This window comes from Phallusia mammillata, chromosome 1 (assembly GCF_965637545.1).
Source record: "Phallusia mammillata chromosome 1, kaPhaMamm4.hap1.1, whole genome shotgun sequence".
In the NCBI taxonomy this organism is placed as follows: Eukaryota; Metazoa; Chordata; class Ascidiacea; order Phlebobranchia; family Ascidiidae; genus Phallusia; species Phallusia mammillata.
Window position 1 is genome coordinate 34,888,486 of NC_137252.1, and position 17,792 is coordinate 34,906,277.

The 17,792-nt window shown below is 33.3% G+C and overlaps 1 protein-coding gene across 1 annotated transcript in view; it reads right to left on the reverse strand.

Annotated features, from left to right (window-relative positions):
• LOC145215830 (uncharacterized) overlaps positions 1–17,792 on the reverse strand; it is a 68,204-nt gene that overhangs the window by 47,150 nt on the left and 3,262 nt on the right. Inside the window, exons 4-16 of the mRNA XM_080084454.1 lie at positions 16,641–16,688; positions 15,183–15,226; positions 13,205–13,274; positions 12,494–12,537; positions 10,423–10,645; positions 10,237–10,267; positions 10,135–10,183; positions 8,456–8,525; positions 7,746–7,789; positions 5,641–5,863; positions 5,454–5,484; positions 5,352–5,397; positions 4,154–4,223 (exon numbers count right to left, since the gene is read on the reverse strand). Of these exons, the coding sequence (XP_079940580.1) occupies positions 4,154–4,223; positions 5,352–5,397; positions 5,454–5,484; positions 5,641–5,863; positions 7,746–7,789; positions 8,456–8,525; positions 10,135–10,183; positions 10,237–10,267; positions 10,423–10,645; positions 12,494–12,537; positions 13,205–13,274; positions 15,183–15,226; positions 16,641–16,688 (993 nt within the window). The remainder of the gene's footprint in view (positions 1–4,153; positions 4,224–5,351; positions 5,398–5,453; positions 5,485–5,640; positions 5,864–7,745; positions 7,790–8,455; positions 8,526–10,134; positions 10,184–10,236; positions 10,268–10,422; positions 10,646–12,493; positions 12,538–13,204; positions 13,275–15,182; positions 15,227–16,640; positions 16,689–17,792) is intronic.

Below are 17,792 nucleotides of genomic sequence, written 5' to 3' on the forward strand. Positions count from 1 at the left end.
ATATGTGCCAAAAATAAATAAACTCTGTTGTGACAAAAAAATCGTTCTCAACTGTGTTCTGCAATACCTAAGTGACCTCTTGCAAACCAGCATTAGACAGAAAAAAGCAAGGACTAAAACAATATGCATCCCCTTCAGAGAAGAGGACCTATAATAAACTTTTTATTTACTTAACGATTATTATTAGTATGGGTATTTTTGGCCAAAAATGTATGTACAACGTGTGGATCTACATTACTTTTGTCAGTAATTAATCAAAGAAAGTTACCTAATTACAGTTTTCATTACATTGTAAGTCATGGCTAACAAAGCTTTTCACCCTACATTTTATGTGGCTTACAATCAAAGGCAGCTTACAATCGAGGGTGGCTTACATTTTAAAGTCATACCAATATTATTTCTACACCTGTGTTTTTTATTTACATCACGTTCAAAATTCTTCAACACACATCAATATATGCTCTGTGAAGTACAACTATTTGCAAGACTAACAATTGTTGACAAAAGTTGCAATATGTTGTAACAGAAAGAGGTGTTATTAAACAATAGTGCATAACTCAATCGCATATGACGAATAAAAAGGTGCAAAAAGTAAACTAGAAGGGTGGCTTAGCGCATATTGCCATTGCACACACACTGTGACCTATTTCATACCATATATTTATCATCCACCATCTTTTATAACTGTAGTTGTTTTTGCAAGCAGAAACTCATGGGTCCCCACAAATGCAAAGTTGTAAACTAGAAGAGTGGCTTTCTGATATACTTCCATTTTATATATTCTATACGATATTTACCAATTTACTATACACATCAATTGATCTACACATATGATTGTTTTTGTAAACAAAAACAAATGGGTCCCCACACGCGCGTTTGTGCGGATTTATAGTAAACAAATGTTGCGGTGATTTTTAGATTCTTAAGGACAAATTTTTAGAAAGCATTAACCCAACAATAAAAAAAAAATTGTTCGTATTCTTTTTGCACTATTATTGTCATGTAATTACAAAAACATTAAAAAAAACGTAACAAAGACTTAAATCTAATCTCTTGCTTTGACCCAGATATAGTCCTCCAAGGTCGGGTTTTGAACACAATTTTTTTTAAAAAGCTGTAACAGTTGTGTTACAGACACTTTAAATTAAAAAAACAATTTGCTACAAGTGTATACATAACAAATTGTTTTTCATTTAACTTTGTTTCGCAAAACGATTACCATTGACCTGTAGTAACCTCTCAGGGTGCACACGCCAAACGACTGTTTGACCTTTTGACACCGTTTTCATTAGCACGCCGTCATTCGTGTTCAACAATACTGTGAAGCCTAATTCATACATGCCTTGAGTATTGACTCCTAAATTGATTGTCAAAAAAACGCTACGTTGTGAAGAAAGTTCTGAGCTGTGTTTGTAATTGCGACTGGTTGACCTTAAGTAACCCATGATCATGCGGCGGCCAACCTGACAACGAGCATTTAAAAAAACATTTATTTAGCAAAAAGTTAATTTTTTCATCTTAACTTTTATTAACAAAGTTTTTCTTGACATATACAAAACGGAAGCACGGTTATTAGGTTTAAATCACGTCATAGGTGTCAAACTTTCGCCGAAACTAAAAAATGTGAGTGAAAACTTAATAAAATGACATAGCATTGCTGTGCAAAACAGCGGATTTCTAATCACTGAAACGACGTCTCGTAAAACGTCTGTCCGACGTCAAGCCGAGCCCTCCCGCTATCGAAAACCAGTGAGTTACTCTCTTGGTACTTCTGCCTACAGCGTCTTTCTTGACCAAAGGAGCATTAGACACATTTACGTTTCGGGGACCTGTGGCTGAACCTCTGGGTCATACGGGGTCAAAATTCACATGGACCATCTTTAGACCAATTTCTGTAATGTGTGTAAATTTGAAAAAGTTCAATCCATTCTTTCTTGACCAAAACGTGGGAACAATAGCCGCGGTAAAAATTTCACGTTTTGGGGGGCTGTGGGTGAACCGAGGAATCAAACGGGGTCAAAATTCACATGGACCATCTTTAGACCAATATCTGTAATGTGTGTAAATTTGAAAAAATTTGAACTATTCTTTCTTGACCAAAACGTGGGAACAAATCCGCGCTAAAAATTTCACGTTTTGGGGGGCTGTGGGTGCACCGAGGGATCAAACGAGGTCAAAATTCACATGGACCATCTTTAGACCAATATCTGTAATGTGTGTAAATTTGAAAAAAATTGAACTATTCTTTCTTGACCAAAACGTGGGAACAAATCCGCGCTAAAAATTTCACGTTTTGGGGGGCTGTGGGTGAACCGAGGGATCAAACGGGGTCAAAATTCACATGGACCATCTTTAGACCAATGTCTGTAATGTGTGTAAATTTGAAAAAGTTTGAACCATTCTTTCTTGACCAAAACGTGGGAACAAATCTGCGTTAGAAAGAAAAAAAGAAAAAAAGAAAAAAGAAAAAAAAATATAGACAAAAACAAAATGTGTCCCCTTCAGGGAAGGGGACCCATAATAACGCATTTCAAGAGATAACAATGAGAAAGTTTGGCATTGTACCGTCAAACACAATGATCAGTACTGTGCTCAATTAAATACGGTCTATGGAGTACAGACTATACAAATTCTTTACATTTATACATGTATTAAGGGTTTTCTATTTTATGACTATCTGAGAAAAAAGTGGTAAATAGTGAGAAAATAGGCTAAAACACAACAATCAGCTCCTACTAATGGTGAATTGCACTTGTAGGGGTCTAGTGGAGTAAATAATAGGCACTACAGAGTTTAACACAACAACCAACACCTACAAATGGTACACTCTACAAAATATCCAAATTTCATTTAATTCATACATTGTTTAAAAAAACAAACCATTTTGGGGGGATAGTGGGGTAAATGTTGGGGCAACAAGGTTAAACACAACATTATCACCTATGAATGGCACACTCTACAAACTATGCAAATTTCAATCAATTCTGATATTGTTTACAAAATGGACCCATTTTAAGGGGCTAGTGGGGCAAATGTTGGGGCAACAGGGTTGAACATAACAAACAACAACTATAAATAGCACACTCCATAAGCTGTCCAAATTTCATCAAATTCAGACAATGTTTTAAAAATTCACCCTTTTTATGAGGCTAGAGGGTTAAATATTGGGGTTACAGGGTTAAACACAACAATTGACACCCATAAATGACCAATTCTGCAAGCTTTTTAAATTTCACTAAATTCTGACACTTATTTAAAAAACTCACCCATTTTATTGGGTCAGTGGGGTAACTGATGGGGTTTAACGCCCAAAATTATAAAATATGCAACCACGATGACCCAATTAACATGTAAAATTTTATCCAAATCAAACAATGTTTAAAATTCTGACCACTAGAGGTGCTATTAGCAACATTTGTTAATGCTGCTGACGTCATAAGGCTGTTAACACCCCTCTGTTGGCATGTGCAAAACCACCTACGAAATGTTGCACAAACACATGTACCGTATGTACTGGTGCCTTTATTATACCATCACACCACAGAAACTTTTCGTTTGTGGTGCGCAGCAACATACAAAATGTTTTACACTTTGGGGTCTAGCGGGGTAAATACTTAGGTTATCGAGTCAAACAAAGCAATTGGCACATCTGCATTACTATATCTACCATATGTAAAAGTTTCATCCAAATTCACTAAACAATTCATGTCAAACGTGCATGGACAAACTTCGGGTGGGAAAAGAAAAAAAAGAGTGAAATCCCATAATAACAGGTGTATCTAAACAAAAGTTACACAATGCTCTGAGGTTAACCACTACTGGGAGGATCAAGTTCAGTTAACAATCTACCACATGGACAAGTTTGAAAACTTTTCAAGCACTTCATGCTATATATTAATACTCTGCAGCACACCCCCATCACCTCTAATATCCATATCTAATGATTTCAAAATAATGATTTTTAAAAAGTTCCCACTGCTTTAGTTTAAACTTTAAACAACCAAAAAACAATGCAAATTAGCTAATTAGATAGTGTAACAAATGCAAGTGTTTTATTTAAAACAAATCGCTAATTCACATGTGCTGCTTTCCCCAACGCAAAGTTGTAAAAAGTAGCTTGAATAAAACTTTAAAAACTTTTATAATTTCTTACCTTTGCCAATATGTTCAGCAGCTGGTTGTTGAGAAGTTGTTAATGGATTAACAGCAGAATTTTCACCTCCCTGATTTAACAAATTGTTGTTATTTATTTTGATGTCTTATTTTTATGTTTTTATTTGTTTCACTTAAAGCATAATGCCAGTAGAACAACATGTAATTCTAATTTAAACATACTATGTTATTTCATGGTTATTCACATGCATCATCCACCACACTAAACATTTACATTCATACACTCATAACACTAGAAGGCTTAGCACATATATTTCCTATGTGCATACACTATGACAGTTTATAAAACGTTAATATACTTATTTTGTATTGCATGCCATAGTAGCCAGTGTTTTACACCCTTTGTTTGTTTCTCCAAGCAAAAAAGCATGGATGCAAAGTTGCAAACCCCACACATGCAAAGTTGTAACAATACAAATTAGATAGACAGCATTAAGTTCAAAGTATGATGTTGAAACATTTAATAAATATTCTGCTTAATTAATCATTCTATATGCAATAGGCTACAAATTATCCAAATTATGCTCAGTCTGGCCATTGTTTGTTTAATTAAACTATTTTAGCGGTAAGTGGGGTAAACATGGGGCTACAGGAAAAAACTTAAACATCGACATCTAAAAATGACATATTCCACAAATTGTCCAAAATTTCTCCAATTATGACATTTGTACAAATTTTACTAATTTTAGGAGTTAACTGTGGAGCTACAGGGCAAAACACATCCATCAACACCTTAAGTGTATTCAATAAACTGTCAAAATTTTATCCAATGCGGACATTGTTTAAAAATTCACCCATTTTAAAGACCTAGCAGGGTAAACATTGGGGCTGCAGGGTGAAACACAACAATCGACATCGAGGGCAAAATGAACAAACTGAACAATTTTTATATAATTTGGATATTATTTAAAACTTCACCCATTTTAGGAGTCTAGCCGGGCAAATATTGGGGCTATCTAGTCAAACAAAACAAATAGCACATCTACATAACTATATCTACCCTCTGTGAAAGTTTTATCCAAAACCACCAAATATTTTAGGGCAAAAGTGCATGGACAAACTTTACCGGCGAAAAAGTGAAAAAAAAGAGTGAAATTAAAATACATCCCTATCAGGGAAGGAGACCCATAACTAGTTTGTACCCATCACCACAACATAGCATTTTACAAATCAATCACCTGTGATTTGGTTTGAAAAGATGCACTTGCACCTTCAATGCGGGGTCTAATAAAACAAACAGTTTAACACCAAGCTTGAACAACTACAAAAAAACAACTTACCTGGTTGGCTGAGATATTCTAGGGCAAGATCCTGAAAACAAACATTTTCATTGTACCTTAAAACTTATAGTACAGGATACAGTACAATCAGTACTACTAACCTGTTGTTCAATTTAAAAAGGAATAATAACATACCTCTAGATGCTGAATTAAAAATCTGAACCAGTTTGTTAAGCCAATATCCTACCTGTTGGGGGTCGGTTGTAGGACGCTCGATTGGGGTTATTGCTGCTTTCAAATGAAGGGTAGCCAAAACCATGCTGAGGATGTTTGTCGTAAATGTTGGATATAGGACTTTCAAAGATTGGAAGAGAAATGGTTGGGGTAAACGAGGTCAAGTGTGAAGCGTGGGGCATCTCAACAGAACTTGGTGTTGATTCCAAGCTGTTGTCATCACTTGCTGTGGAATCCTAGAAATAAACACAGGTTTAAAATAGACTTTTATCAACAATCCTATGAATGATTTGTAGTTTACATAATATGATGGTATTTGTTAGGGCATTGTATTGAGCAGGCATTAAATGTACAAAAAAATTCTTAAACTTCAATCATAAACTTCAGATAATAGTAGATGGTCTGTCAAAGTTTGATGCAATATATAAATTTGATACAAGTATTGTAGTAATGCAAACTGTGTCAAATAACCGAATACAATGCAAACTAAAAAGTTTAGCTGCACTCTTGACTGTTACTAAAAAAATAAATCAGCTTACTGGGCTTTGATATAAAAATTATACATGTTTGCCAAACTCATTTAGACACCGTCTGCTAGGTATTGCACTTCTACAGTCAAAAATCCTGACAATACCTTTAGAAATTTGTAGGGTTAAAGACGAAATGTCACATAAAACAGATTAAAAACAGAAAAAAAATGCACAAATGTAAAAAAAATTTAGTAATTCAATCATATATCAGAAAACATTACAATAACATCTTGACATACAGAAAACAAAAGTGACATTGGATCAAAATTCTTGCTAGTAACTTAAAAAGTAATAAAAAAAATAGTCCAGTTATAACTAAGTAATGGGGAAATTTTCTTTCTTTTTAATCTTCCATTGCATGCATAGACATGATACATGTACATAAATGTGTTTTGAAGGATACTAAAATCTAACAGTTCTCCCTAAACTGTGCAACTGTACAATTGCAATGTATTATAAGACAATCTGGGCAGTGAAATCCGATTTACAATTCATGACCATTTTATCTCTTTAAAAAAAAATTTGGCAAAAATATTCTTTACAACTAGAAAGGTGGCTTTCTCATATACTTCCATTTTATATATTCTATATCATATTTACCAATTTACTATACACATCATTCGATATACACATATGATTGTTTTTGCAAACATAACGAATGGGTCCCCACACGCTTGTTTGTGTGGATTTACGGCAAACAAATGTTGCGGTTATTTTATATTTGTAAGGACAAATTATAAGAAAACGTTAACCCAACTTTAAAAATTTTTTCTCTGTATTCTTTTCTGACCATTATTGTCTTATAATTACAAAAACAGTAAAAATGAATGGAAAAATACTTTTTAAACACAAATCTTCCGAGAAAGCCTTAACAGTTGTATTACTCAGACTACAAATTAAAAAGCAATTTGCTACAAAGGTTGGAATCACAAACTGTTTATACTTAACTTTGTTTCACAAAACGAGTACCACTGACCTGTACTAACCTCTCACGGTGCAGACGCCGAATGCCTGCTAAATGACCTTTTGACACCGTTTTCAATAGCACACAGTCCGTAGTGTTCAACAATGACATTTTGCCTAATTTTTACATGACTTAAATATTGATTCTTGAGTTGATTTGCCAAAATTAAAAAAGCTATGTTATGACGAAAAATCGATCTTAACTGTGTTTGTAATACCTACAAGTTGACCATTGGAGACCCATGGTAATGCGGCAACCAAGCTTACAATGGATATTTTAAAACTATTTGTTGCGACTTTTGAAGAAGTCAAGTTTATGTTTTTATCTTTTTTGTTGATCAACAAACGTTTGCTTGACATATACGAAATCAAAGCATGTTTATCGAGTTTAAATTTTATCTTAGATGTAAAACTTTAGCTGAAAGTGCGCATAATAACTTAATAAAACGACATTGCATTGCTGTGCAAAAACAGCTGATTTCTTATCACCGAAATAACTGTCTTGTAAAACGTCAGTCCGTCGTAAGCTGAGCCCCATATATATATTTAAGTGTGTAAATATTAATAATTTTATGTGTATATAAATAGACAGGACAGGGGAAAATTCCATACAATAAACAGATACCTTAACATGTTCATTGCTTGTTCGGGGCTCCTTGTTTCTTTCTTCTGTTTTTGTAGAAAAATGCAACAAGTCAATAACATGCTTTCTTTGAAATTTTCAAACAAAATTTTTTTTCATCTTTTTAATCTGAGGTTTTTAATCTTTTTTTTTTTCTTGGAATCAAGTCAGAGTTTCTTAAACTTGTTACCCCATAACACACTTAAAAAATAACCAAATTTTTAAAGGTCATTAAAAGCAGTCATTTACTTTGACTGTTTCATTATCTTTGGGTGAACCTGATTTAAGTTCCATAGCACAGAACCAAGTACTTTTACACGACTTTAGAGTCAGTATTAGGTATCTTTCAGTAATTGTGCTTTGCATTTTGTTTATTGCAGTTTTACAAGCTTTTTTTCCCCAAAGTATTTCTGTTTTTGTATTTTAGAAAAAAAAATGTTTTATTGGATATTAAACCGGTTTGTCAAGATTGAAATTCCACAGCTAAAAATGTAAACTGGCTTTAATATTCTAGATTTAAAATAATTGTTCAAGAATATCCAGTTAAACTAGTTAATATCCATAAACCCCACCAACCCCATGGACCCAGACCCTACTTAGCGCACCAACCCACAATTTGCAAATTCCTTACATGAACATGTTTGCAGGCATTAACTTATATCTCACAATGTCATATTTTTAAGCAGTGTTACAAGTCAATCAAACTTCCTTACCTTCACCAGCTTGCAGAGCAGTTATTGGTTGAGAAGTTGTCAGTGGGATTTCAGTAAAAGTTTGAACATCCTGGGAACAACAAAAATGCGATAATAATTTATTACATCTAAAAGACCTAACTAATTTCGTAGCAACAGTTACTTTCACAAGCCATTCAGACGTTAAACTGTATTTCTCTTTTTACAACAAAAGGAATACTATACATTTACACGATAAGTATTAAATACATCTGAAAACAAGTGCGTAAGCTACATGAAATTTATTTGAGAACAGTTTACTAGTCATGGTTAAATAGTTGTTTTATCACTGGAAGCAATTTGATACAGACTGCTTTGTTACTTTTTGCGAAATTGGGGAAAGCAAAGTTCTAACAAAGTTTGATAAAAGAAGTAAATGTTGGTTTGGTTGGAAACTGTTTAAGAAATGGATTCAGTCATGTTTTAAAAGTTACAAAAGCCATTATCAACCTAAACTCCTTCAAGCAAAACAGTTTAACTTCCACTTCTGAATTTTAAATACTCTTGTCGTTTTGACCATCTTGTGTGTTGATAACACATTTTGTCATAGCATATACACCAGTAAACATAAAATGAACATAAATTCATAACTGGGATCAACCCCGAAGCCTCTACACAAACCAGCAATCACGGCACACGAAGCTGACATGTGCAGCATACAAGGCAGGCAAGTAGAGCACGAGTCCCAGAAAGACTCTTGCCGTAGGTTGGAATCCCACCGCAAGCTAGATTTTTCTAGCCTTGCCATATGTTGGTGAATGATTGGTGACCGGCTTATTCAGTATGGCGCCTTTAATGGGTCTGGCATACTATGATGCATATACACCATAACTTATTTTAAAACACTGATAGATTCTTTATTCTTATTTTATATTGGTCCCATGATATCAAACATTTACAATAACTATTTTGTTTCCACAGGCAGATCTCATACATGTAAAGTAAATATTGCAGTTTAAGAAATAACCAAATAAAAGTTTGTTGTTACAAGGTCAAACACAGAGATCAGTTCTGTGCATCTCAAAATGTCATATTGTATAAACACTTCAAATTTAAGTTAATTTGAAAATTATTTAAAATATTCACCCACAATAGTAGGATAGTGGGTAAATGTTGGGAAAACATATTTTGAAACATAAATATAATTATTTTGTATTGGGTGCCATAGTAGCCAGTGTTTTTACAACCTACAAAATTTATCCAATTACGACATTGTATACAAATTTAAGCCATTTTATGGGTTAATTGTGGGACTACAGGGTAAAACACACCAATCAACACCTTAAGTGTATTCAAAAAACTGTCAAAATTCCATCCAATGCAGGCATTGTTTTAAAAATTCACCCATTTTAGAGCTAGCGGGGTAAATATTGGGGCTGCCGGGTAAACCACAACAATCAACACCTTTAAATGGCAAAATGTACAAACTGTCAAAATTTTAACTCATTCGAACATTATTTAAAACTTTGCCTATTTTAGGGAACTAGCCAAGTAAATACTGGGGTTATCGAGTCAAACAAAACAAATGGCACATCTACATAACTATACCTACCATCTGTGAAAGTTTCATCCTAATCCACCAAATCTTTTAGGGCAAAAGTAGCATTTAACTCACACACAACAATCACCACAACATAGCATTTAAATCACAAATCAATCACCTGTGATCTGGTTTGATAAGATGTACTTGCACCTTCAATGGGGGGTCTACTAAAACACACAGTTAGATACCAAGCTTTAAAAATTACAAAAAAACAACTTACCTGGTTGGCTGAGATATTCTGAGGGAAGCACCTGTACACAAACATTTTCATTGTACTTTGAAACTTACAGTACAGGATACAGTACAATCAGTACTATTACCCTTCTGTTCAATTTAAAAAGTCTAAAAACATATCTCTGGATCCTGGATTAAAAATCTGAATCAGTTAATTAAGCCAATAGCCTACCTGTTGGGGGTTGGTTGTAGGACGCTCGATTGGGTTTATTGCTGCCTTCAAATGAAGGGTAGCCAAAACCATACTGAGGATGTTTGTCATAAATGTTGGATATAGGACTTTCAAAGATTGGAAGAGAAATGGTTGGGGTGAACGAGGTCAAGTGTGAAGCATGGGGCATCTCAACAGAACTTGGTGTTGATTGCAAGCCGTTGTCATCACTTGCTGCGGAATCCTAGAAATAAACACAGGTTTTAAATAGACTTTTATCAACAATCCTATGAATGATTTGTAGTTTACATAATATGATGGTATTTGTTAGGGCATTGTATTGAGCAGGCATTAAATGTACAAAAAAAATCTTAAACTTCAATCATAAACTTCAGATAATGGTATAATGGTATATATAAATTCGATACAAGTATTGTAGTAATGCAAACTGTGTCAAATAACCGAATACAATGCAAACTAAAAAGTTTAGCTGCATTCTTGACTGTTACTAAAAAAATAAATCAGCTTACTGGGCTTTGATATAAAAATTATACATGTTTGCCAAACTCATTTAGACACCATCTGCTAGGTATTGCACTTCTACAGACAAAAATCCTGACAATACCTTTAGAAATATGTAGGGTTCAAGACGAAATGTCACATAAAAAGATTTAAAAAAGAAACAAAAATACACAAATGTGAAAAGTTTGCAGTAATTCTATCAGAATCCATAACAAATAAAATCTTGACATACAGAAAACAAAAGTGACATTGGATCAAAATTCTTGCTAGTAACTTAAAAAGTAATAAGAAAAATAGTCCAGTTATAACTAAGTAATGGGAAAATTTTCTTTCTTTTTAATCTTCCATTGCATGCATAGACATGATACATGTACATAAATGTGTTTTATAGGATACTAAAATCTAACAGTTCTCCCTAAACTGTGCAACTGTACAATTGCAATGTATTATAAGACAATCTGGGCAGTGAAATCTGATTTACAATTCATGACCATTTTATGTCAAAAATTTTTTTGGCAAAATATTCTTTACAACTAGAAAGGTGGCTTTCTCATATACTTCCATTTTATATATTCTATATCATATTTACCAATTTACTATACACATCATTCGATATACACATATGATTGTTTTTGCAAACATAACGAATGGGTCCCCACACGCTTGTTTGTGTGGATTTACGGCAAACAAATGTTGCGGTTATTTTTATATTTGTAAGGACAAATTATAAGAAAACGTTAATCCAACTTTAAAATTTTTTTGTCTGTATTCTTTTCTGACCATTATTGTCTTATAATTACAAAAACAGTAAAAATGAATGGAAAAAATACTTTTTAAACACACATCTTCGGAGAAAGCCTTAACAGTTGTATTACTCAGACTACAAATTAAAAAGCAATTTGCTACAAAGGTTGGAATCACAATCTGTTTATACTTTTCGCAAAACGAGTACCACTGACCTGTAGTAACCTCTCACGGTGCAGACGCCGAATGCCTGCTAAATGACCTTTTGACACCGTTTTTAATAGCACACAGTACGTAGTGTTCAACAATGACATTTTGCCTAATTTTTACATGACTTAAATATTGATTCTTGAGTTGATTTGCCAAAATTAAAAAAGCTATGTTATGACGAAAAATCGATCTCAACTGTGTTTGTAATACCTACAAGTTGACCATTGGAGACCCGTGGTAATGAGGCAACCAAGCTGACAATGGATATTTTAAGACTATTTATCGTGACTGTTGAAGAAGTCAAGTTTATGTTTTTATCTTTTTGTTGATCAACAAACGTTTGCTTGACATATACGAAATCAAAGCATGTTTATCGAGTTTAAATTTTATCTTAGATGTAAAACTTTAGCTGAAAGTGTGCATAATAACTTAATAAAACGACATTGCATTGCTGTGCAAAAACAGCTGATTTCTTATCACCGAAATAACTGTCTTGTAAAACGTCAGTCCGTCGTAAGCTGAGCCCCATATATATATTTAAGTGTGTAAATATTAATAATTTTATGTGTATATAAATAGACAGTACTAGGGAAAATTCCATACAATAAACAGATACCTTAACATGCTCATTACTTGTTCTTGGCTCCTTGTTTCTTTCTTCTGTTTATGTAGAAAAACGCAACAAGTCAATAACATGCTTTCTTTGAAATTTTCAAACAAAATTTTTTTTCATCTTTTTAATCTGAGGTTTTTAATCTTTTTTTTTTTCTTGGATTCAAGTCAGAGTTTCTTAAACTTGTTACCCCATAACACACATAAAAAAATAACCAAATTTTTAAAGGTCATTAAAAGCAGTCATTTACTTTGACTGTTTCATTATCTTTGGGTGAACCTGATTTTCCATAGCACAGAACCAAGTAATTTTAGATGACTTTAGAGTCAGTATTATCAGTATTATTTTTCAGTACTTGTGCTTTGCATTTTGTTTATTGCAGTTTTACAAGCTTTTTTTCCCCAAAGTATTTCTGTTTTTGTATTTTAGAAAAAAAATGTTTTATTGGATATTAAACAGGTTTGTCAAGATTGAAATTCCACAGCTAAAAATGACAACTGACTTTAATTTTCTAGATTTAAAATAATTGTTCTAGAATATCCAGTTATTCTACTTAATATCCATAAACCCCACCAACCCCATGGACCCAGACCCTACTTAGTGCACCAACCCACAATTTGCAAATTCCTGACATGAACATGTTTGCAGGCATTAACTTATATCTCACAATGTCATATTTTTAAGCAGTGTTACAAGTCAATCAAACTTCCTTACCTTCACCAGCTTGCAGAGCAGTTATTGGTTGACAAGTTGTCAGTGAGATTTCAGTAGGTGTTTGAACATCCTGATAATAACAAAAGTGTGGTAATATTTTATAACATCTAAAAGACCTGACCAATATTGTAACATCAGTTACTTTCACAAGCCATTCAGGTGTTGAATTGTATTTCTTTTTTTACATTCATCTTTTTACATACAATTTATCTACAAAAGAAATACTACTATTTACAAGATAAGTTTTAATACACCCAAAAACAAATGCATTAGCTAATTGAAGTTTATTTGATCACAGGTTACTAGCCATTTTGCCATTGCATATACACTATAACTTACTTCGAAACATTGATATGTTGTCTATTCCTATTTTATATTGGTCCCATATTAGCAAACATTTTAATAACCTTAGTTGTTTTTGCAGGCACGTCTCACTGGCCTCAAGCTTGTAAATTTGTAAATATTGCATTTTAAGTAATACCCTTAAGAAATAACCATAAAAAAGTTTGGTGTTATAAGGTTAGACACAGAGATCAGATTAAAACATTCACACACACTAATGGGATTGTGGGATGAATGTTGGGGCTACATGCATAGGCATCAAATTTTAGTACATTTTTTGTCGGTTAAAAAACTTTGTTAAAAAGTGTTTTCACAGGATTCACTGCCAATTTTGTACATCACCATATAACGCCAATATTGTCTGTGCATAAACACATGCATTACTTGCAAGCCACTAATTTGTGCAGGGGTTCTTAATCCGGGGTGCATCCCCCCCCCCCCCCCCCCCCCAAGGGGTGCAAGAACTGTTCCTAGGGAGTGCGGGATACTGTATAAAACTTAAATTATAATGGTTTTGTTATTTAAGCAATTACAGAAGAGGGTGCGAAAATTTGTTGGTGATTTGAAATAGGTGCAGCATGGAAAAAAGGTTCAGAACCACTGAATTAGAGACAGGAAAAAATTAATCATGTACTGGGGCTGTTACTTTGTGTAATGAAGTGGTTTGATCCAAAAACTTCCAAGATAAGTGTTTCTTATTGAACTTACACAGACAATCCAAAATTACTTCACTCGTTAAATTTTGCAAAGCAACATATGGGCATTGTAGTTTCAACAGGTATAATTCACTTAAGACATGTGACCTCTGACATTACAGCAGTTGACATGAGTATATATGTACATGACAAAAGGTTTGTTGCAAGGCTTGTTTTAGCAGAGAGATATTGTACAAAGCTAAATAAGATCATTTACTTATTTCGTCCTGTTCAAAATTTGCTTGCTCTGACAAAGCAAACTTAAATTGCTGAAATTTCATCTAACTCAAACATTGTTAAAAAAATTCACCCATTTTAGGAAGCTAGAGGGATAAACATTGGGGCCGCATGGTAAAGCACAACAATCGACAACTTTAAATAGAAAAATGAACAAACTTTCCAAATTTCATCCAATTCGGCCATTGTTCAAAAAATTCACCCATTTTAGAGGGGCCAGTGGGGTAAGTATTAGGGCTGCAGGGTGAAACACTACATATGATACCTAATTATAAACACTGTAAACAAACTGTACATATTTCATCCAATTTAGACATTGTTTAAAAGTTTATTCAGTTAGGGAGCTCGCGGGGTAAATACTGGGGCTATTAAGTCAAAGAAAGCAGATGACATATCTAAATAATTATATCTACCATCTGTGAAAGTTTCATCCAAATCCACAAAAGATTTGATGCAACAGGTACATGATGCCATACGACAAACTTCACAGCGGAAAAAAAACTAAATGAAATCAAGATTCTTTCTCTTCACAGAAGACAACCCATAATAATTAACTGTAAGTGAATAAAGTAGAATCCAGCCATTGCAAAAAAAGCAACGGACTCCATGGCTGTCTAGTCAGTGTTTGCTAACAGCAGCGTAACAATGGTGGTGTATTGGAAGCATGTCTAACCATATAAAGCATGTTTCTTCATTTAACATACCTCAAAAAGGTCATGGCTTGGTCCAGTCTGTTTAATTTCTTTTTCTGTCAATGTAAGTAGAAAGTTGATCAGTACATTGCTGGACATAAGAAAAATTGATTGGCGTTTTTAGATACACTCATAAGAAAAATTACAAATTTTATGCTAAAATTGAACTAGACATTTTTAAACAATTTGGATGAAAGAACGCTTTTCTTCAGCAAAGTTTAAATTGTATCTTAAGGTATTTTGAATTATGAAATGCAACAGAATTTTAAAAAACAAGTCATTGAATGCACATATATCAGAATATAAAGCGCATTTACAATCAGATTCAAGCAAAGTAGAAAATGGAAACTGTTGGTGAAACAAGATCAAACGAGGGGCGGCCTAGCATATTTTTTCATTTCACAAACACTATGACCTATTTTGAAATGTTAATGTGTTCCCAATCATAGGAATTGAGTTTAACAAAAATGCAGGGTGGCGAATGTAAAATATGATGTCACTTCATGCAACCACAAGAATTGTTCCTAATTTTATTCAGATTTGACAATATTTTACACAATATCGCTACAAACAACACAAAATATCCATGGTAGCCGCCACCGTGCTTTCAAAACCAAAGGTGGCGGTGCTACCCCACAACCACCTATACAGCGCCTATGTTCTTCATACCAATTTTATGCTGGGTCCCACATTAGCCACTGTTTTTTTAAACATAGTTTGTTTCCTTTTTTGCTGCAAAAAACAATATGTGTATTTTCCTTTTATATAATCAATTTAACTTAATTTCATTTGCATTTAAATACATAAATTGTGAAATTGTGCATAAGTGGTTTTCATCTGTGGGTCAGGCCCCCCCTGTGGGGGTGGTTTGCCATTTTACTAAGGGTCGCTAAATCCTTTTTTAAAAACCATAAAAAAGTAAATGTTTATCAGCAATAACAAACTGAAAACTGAAAACTAAAAGAGTGGCTTAGCACATATTGCCATTGTACATACAAACTACAAACTACACAAGTCGCATTCAACTTGGCAATTGTTTGCAAAATTTACCTATTTTAGGGGTTAAGTGGCTACATTATTAAACTCAACAACCAACACCTTAAAATGGCATATTCTACAAACTGTCCAAATTTTATGAAATTCAGACATTGTTTCGGACATTTGTGCTGCAACAAGATTGTTTGTGTATGGAAACTGAACTCACGAGCAAGTTTTACCCTTTCATTTAGCCCAAAGTGAGACTTTACTCTCGTGTTTATGAAAAAATATAAACATTTAAAATGGGTCACAAGTTACATTTAAAATGGGTCTGTACAAAAAAGGTTGAAAACACTGATTGAAGATATAGCAAGATGTCCATTAAGGTTTATATTTTTGAAAGAAATTAACAACACAATATTACGGCCAAATCTGCTAGCTGTGTATATTGCAACTGGTCAAACATTTTGTTTCAAAAGTTGAAGTACAAACCTGTCTGTTCCTCTTTTGCAATCTTTCGCTTCTTTTTAACATTTGGATCTGGACATAAGAAACATAAGACAAGGTTAGCAAATGTGATTGTTTTGCATCTCACAACCATATTTTATGGTTACCACTATGAATGGACAAATATGTTATAATTCATATCAGGAACTAAAGCAATTGTGTTACACACTATGACACTAAAACCTACTTTGAATCGAATATGTTTCCCATACCAATTTCATATTGGGTCCCATCAGTCACTGTTTGTTTTTTAACAAGAGTTTGTTTGTTTTTTCAAAGTTTGTATTTTTTTGCTTCACAAACGATATGTGTCCTCTTCCTTGTACATATTCAATTTAACTTAGTTTCATTTGTATTTAAATGCAAAAATTTTGAAATTGTTCTTTTTAGTGTGTAAGTGGTTTTCAATCAGTGGGTCGTGACCCCTGTGGGGGTCGTTTGCCATTTTACTGGGGTTTTACTGGGATGCCTTTGATAAACTATAAAAAGTACATGTTAATCAGCAATAAAAAAATGAAAACATAAAAAAAATGTCAAACCATTTATTTAAACTTACTTTGCCTTCGCTTTTGACTAGGGCGATTTGTCAAAAAAAGTCAAAAATTTGTCAAAATTTTTAGAATTGGTCAAAAATCGTCAAAATTGTTTGCAAAGTTAAAATTGTTTACAAACTGCATTGTTGTGGTGTTGTGGAGGTTGCACTGCCAGTGAAATTCATTCTACACTTTGTAGACTACTTTATACTGTTGTAATTGGCCTATTGTCTACTTATTGTGAATTATAAACCATTCAGTGAAATAATTAGGTTGATATGGCGCGATGCTTAACACAGCTAAAAAAATCTAAAATTTTAATTAACTCATTTCCCTTTTCAGAATAGGCTAGGTCTGTGTTCAGATTTTTGCCATTCTGTTAGACTTTTGCACATTCTTTCGGTTTAGTTAGATTAGCCTACAGCAATATTTTAACATTTTGTACAATAATTCTTTCTAAGTCAAAATTTTGTCAAAATTTTTTTTTTAAAGTCAAAATTTTCAATTTGTAGCTCCAAATTTTTCGTTTGTTATGTCAAAAAATATTGCCTTACTTATTACCCTTAAATAAAACATATATATGCTTTAATACAGCACCATACCA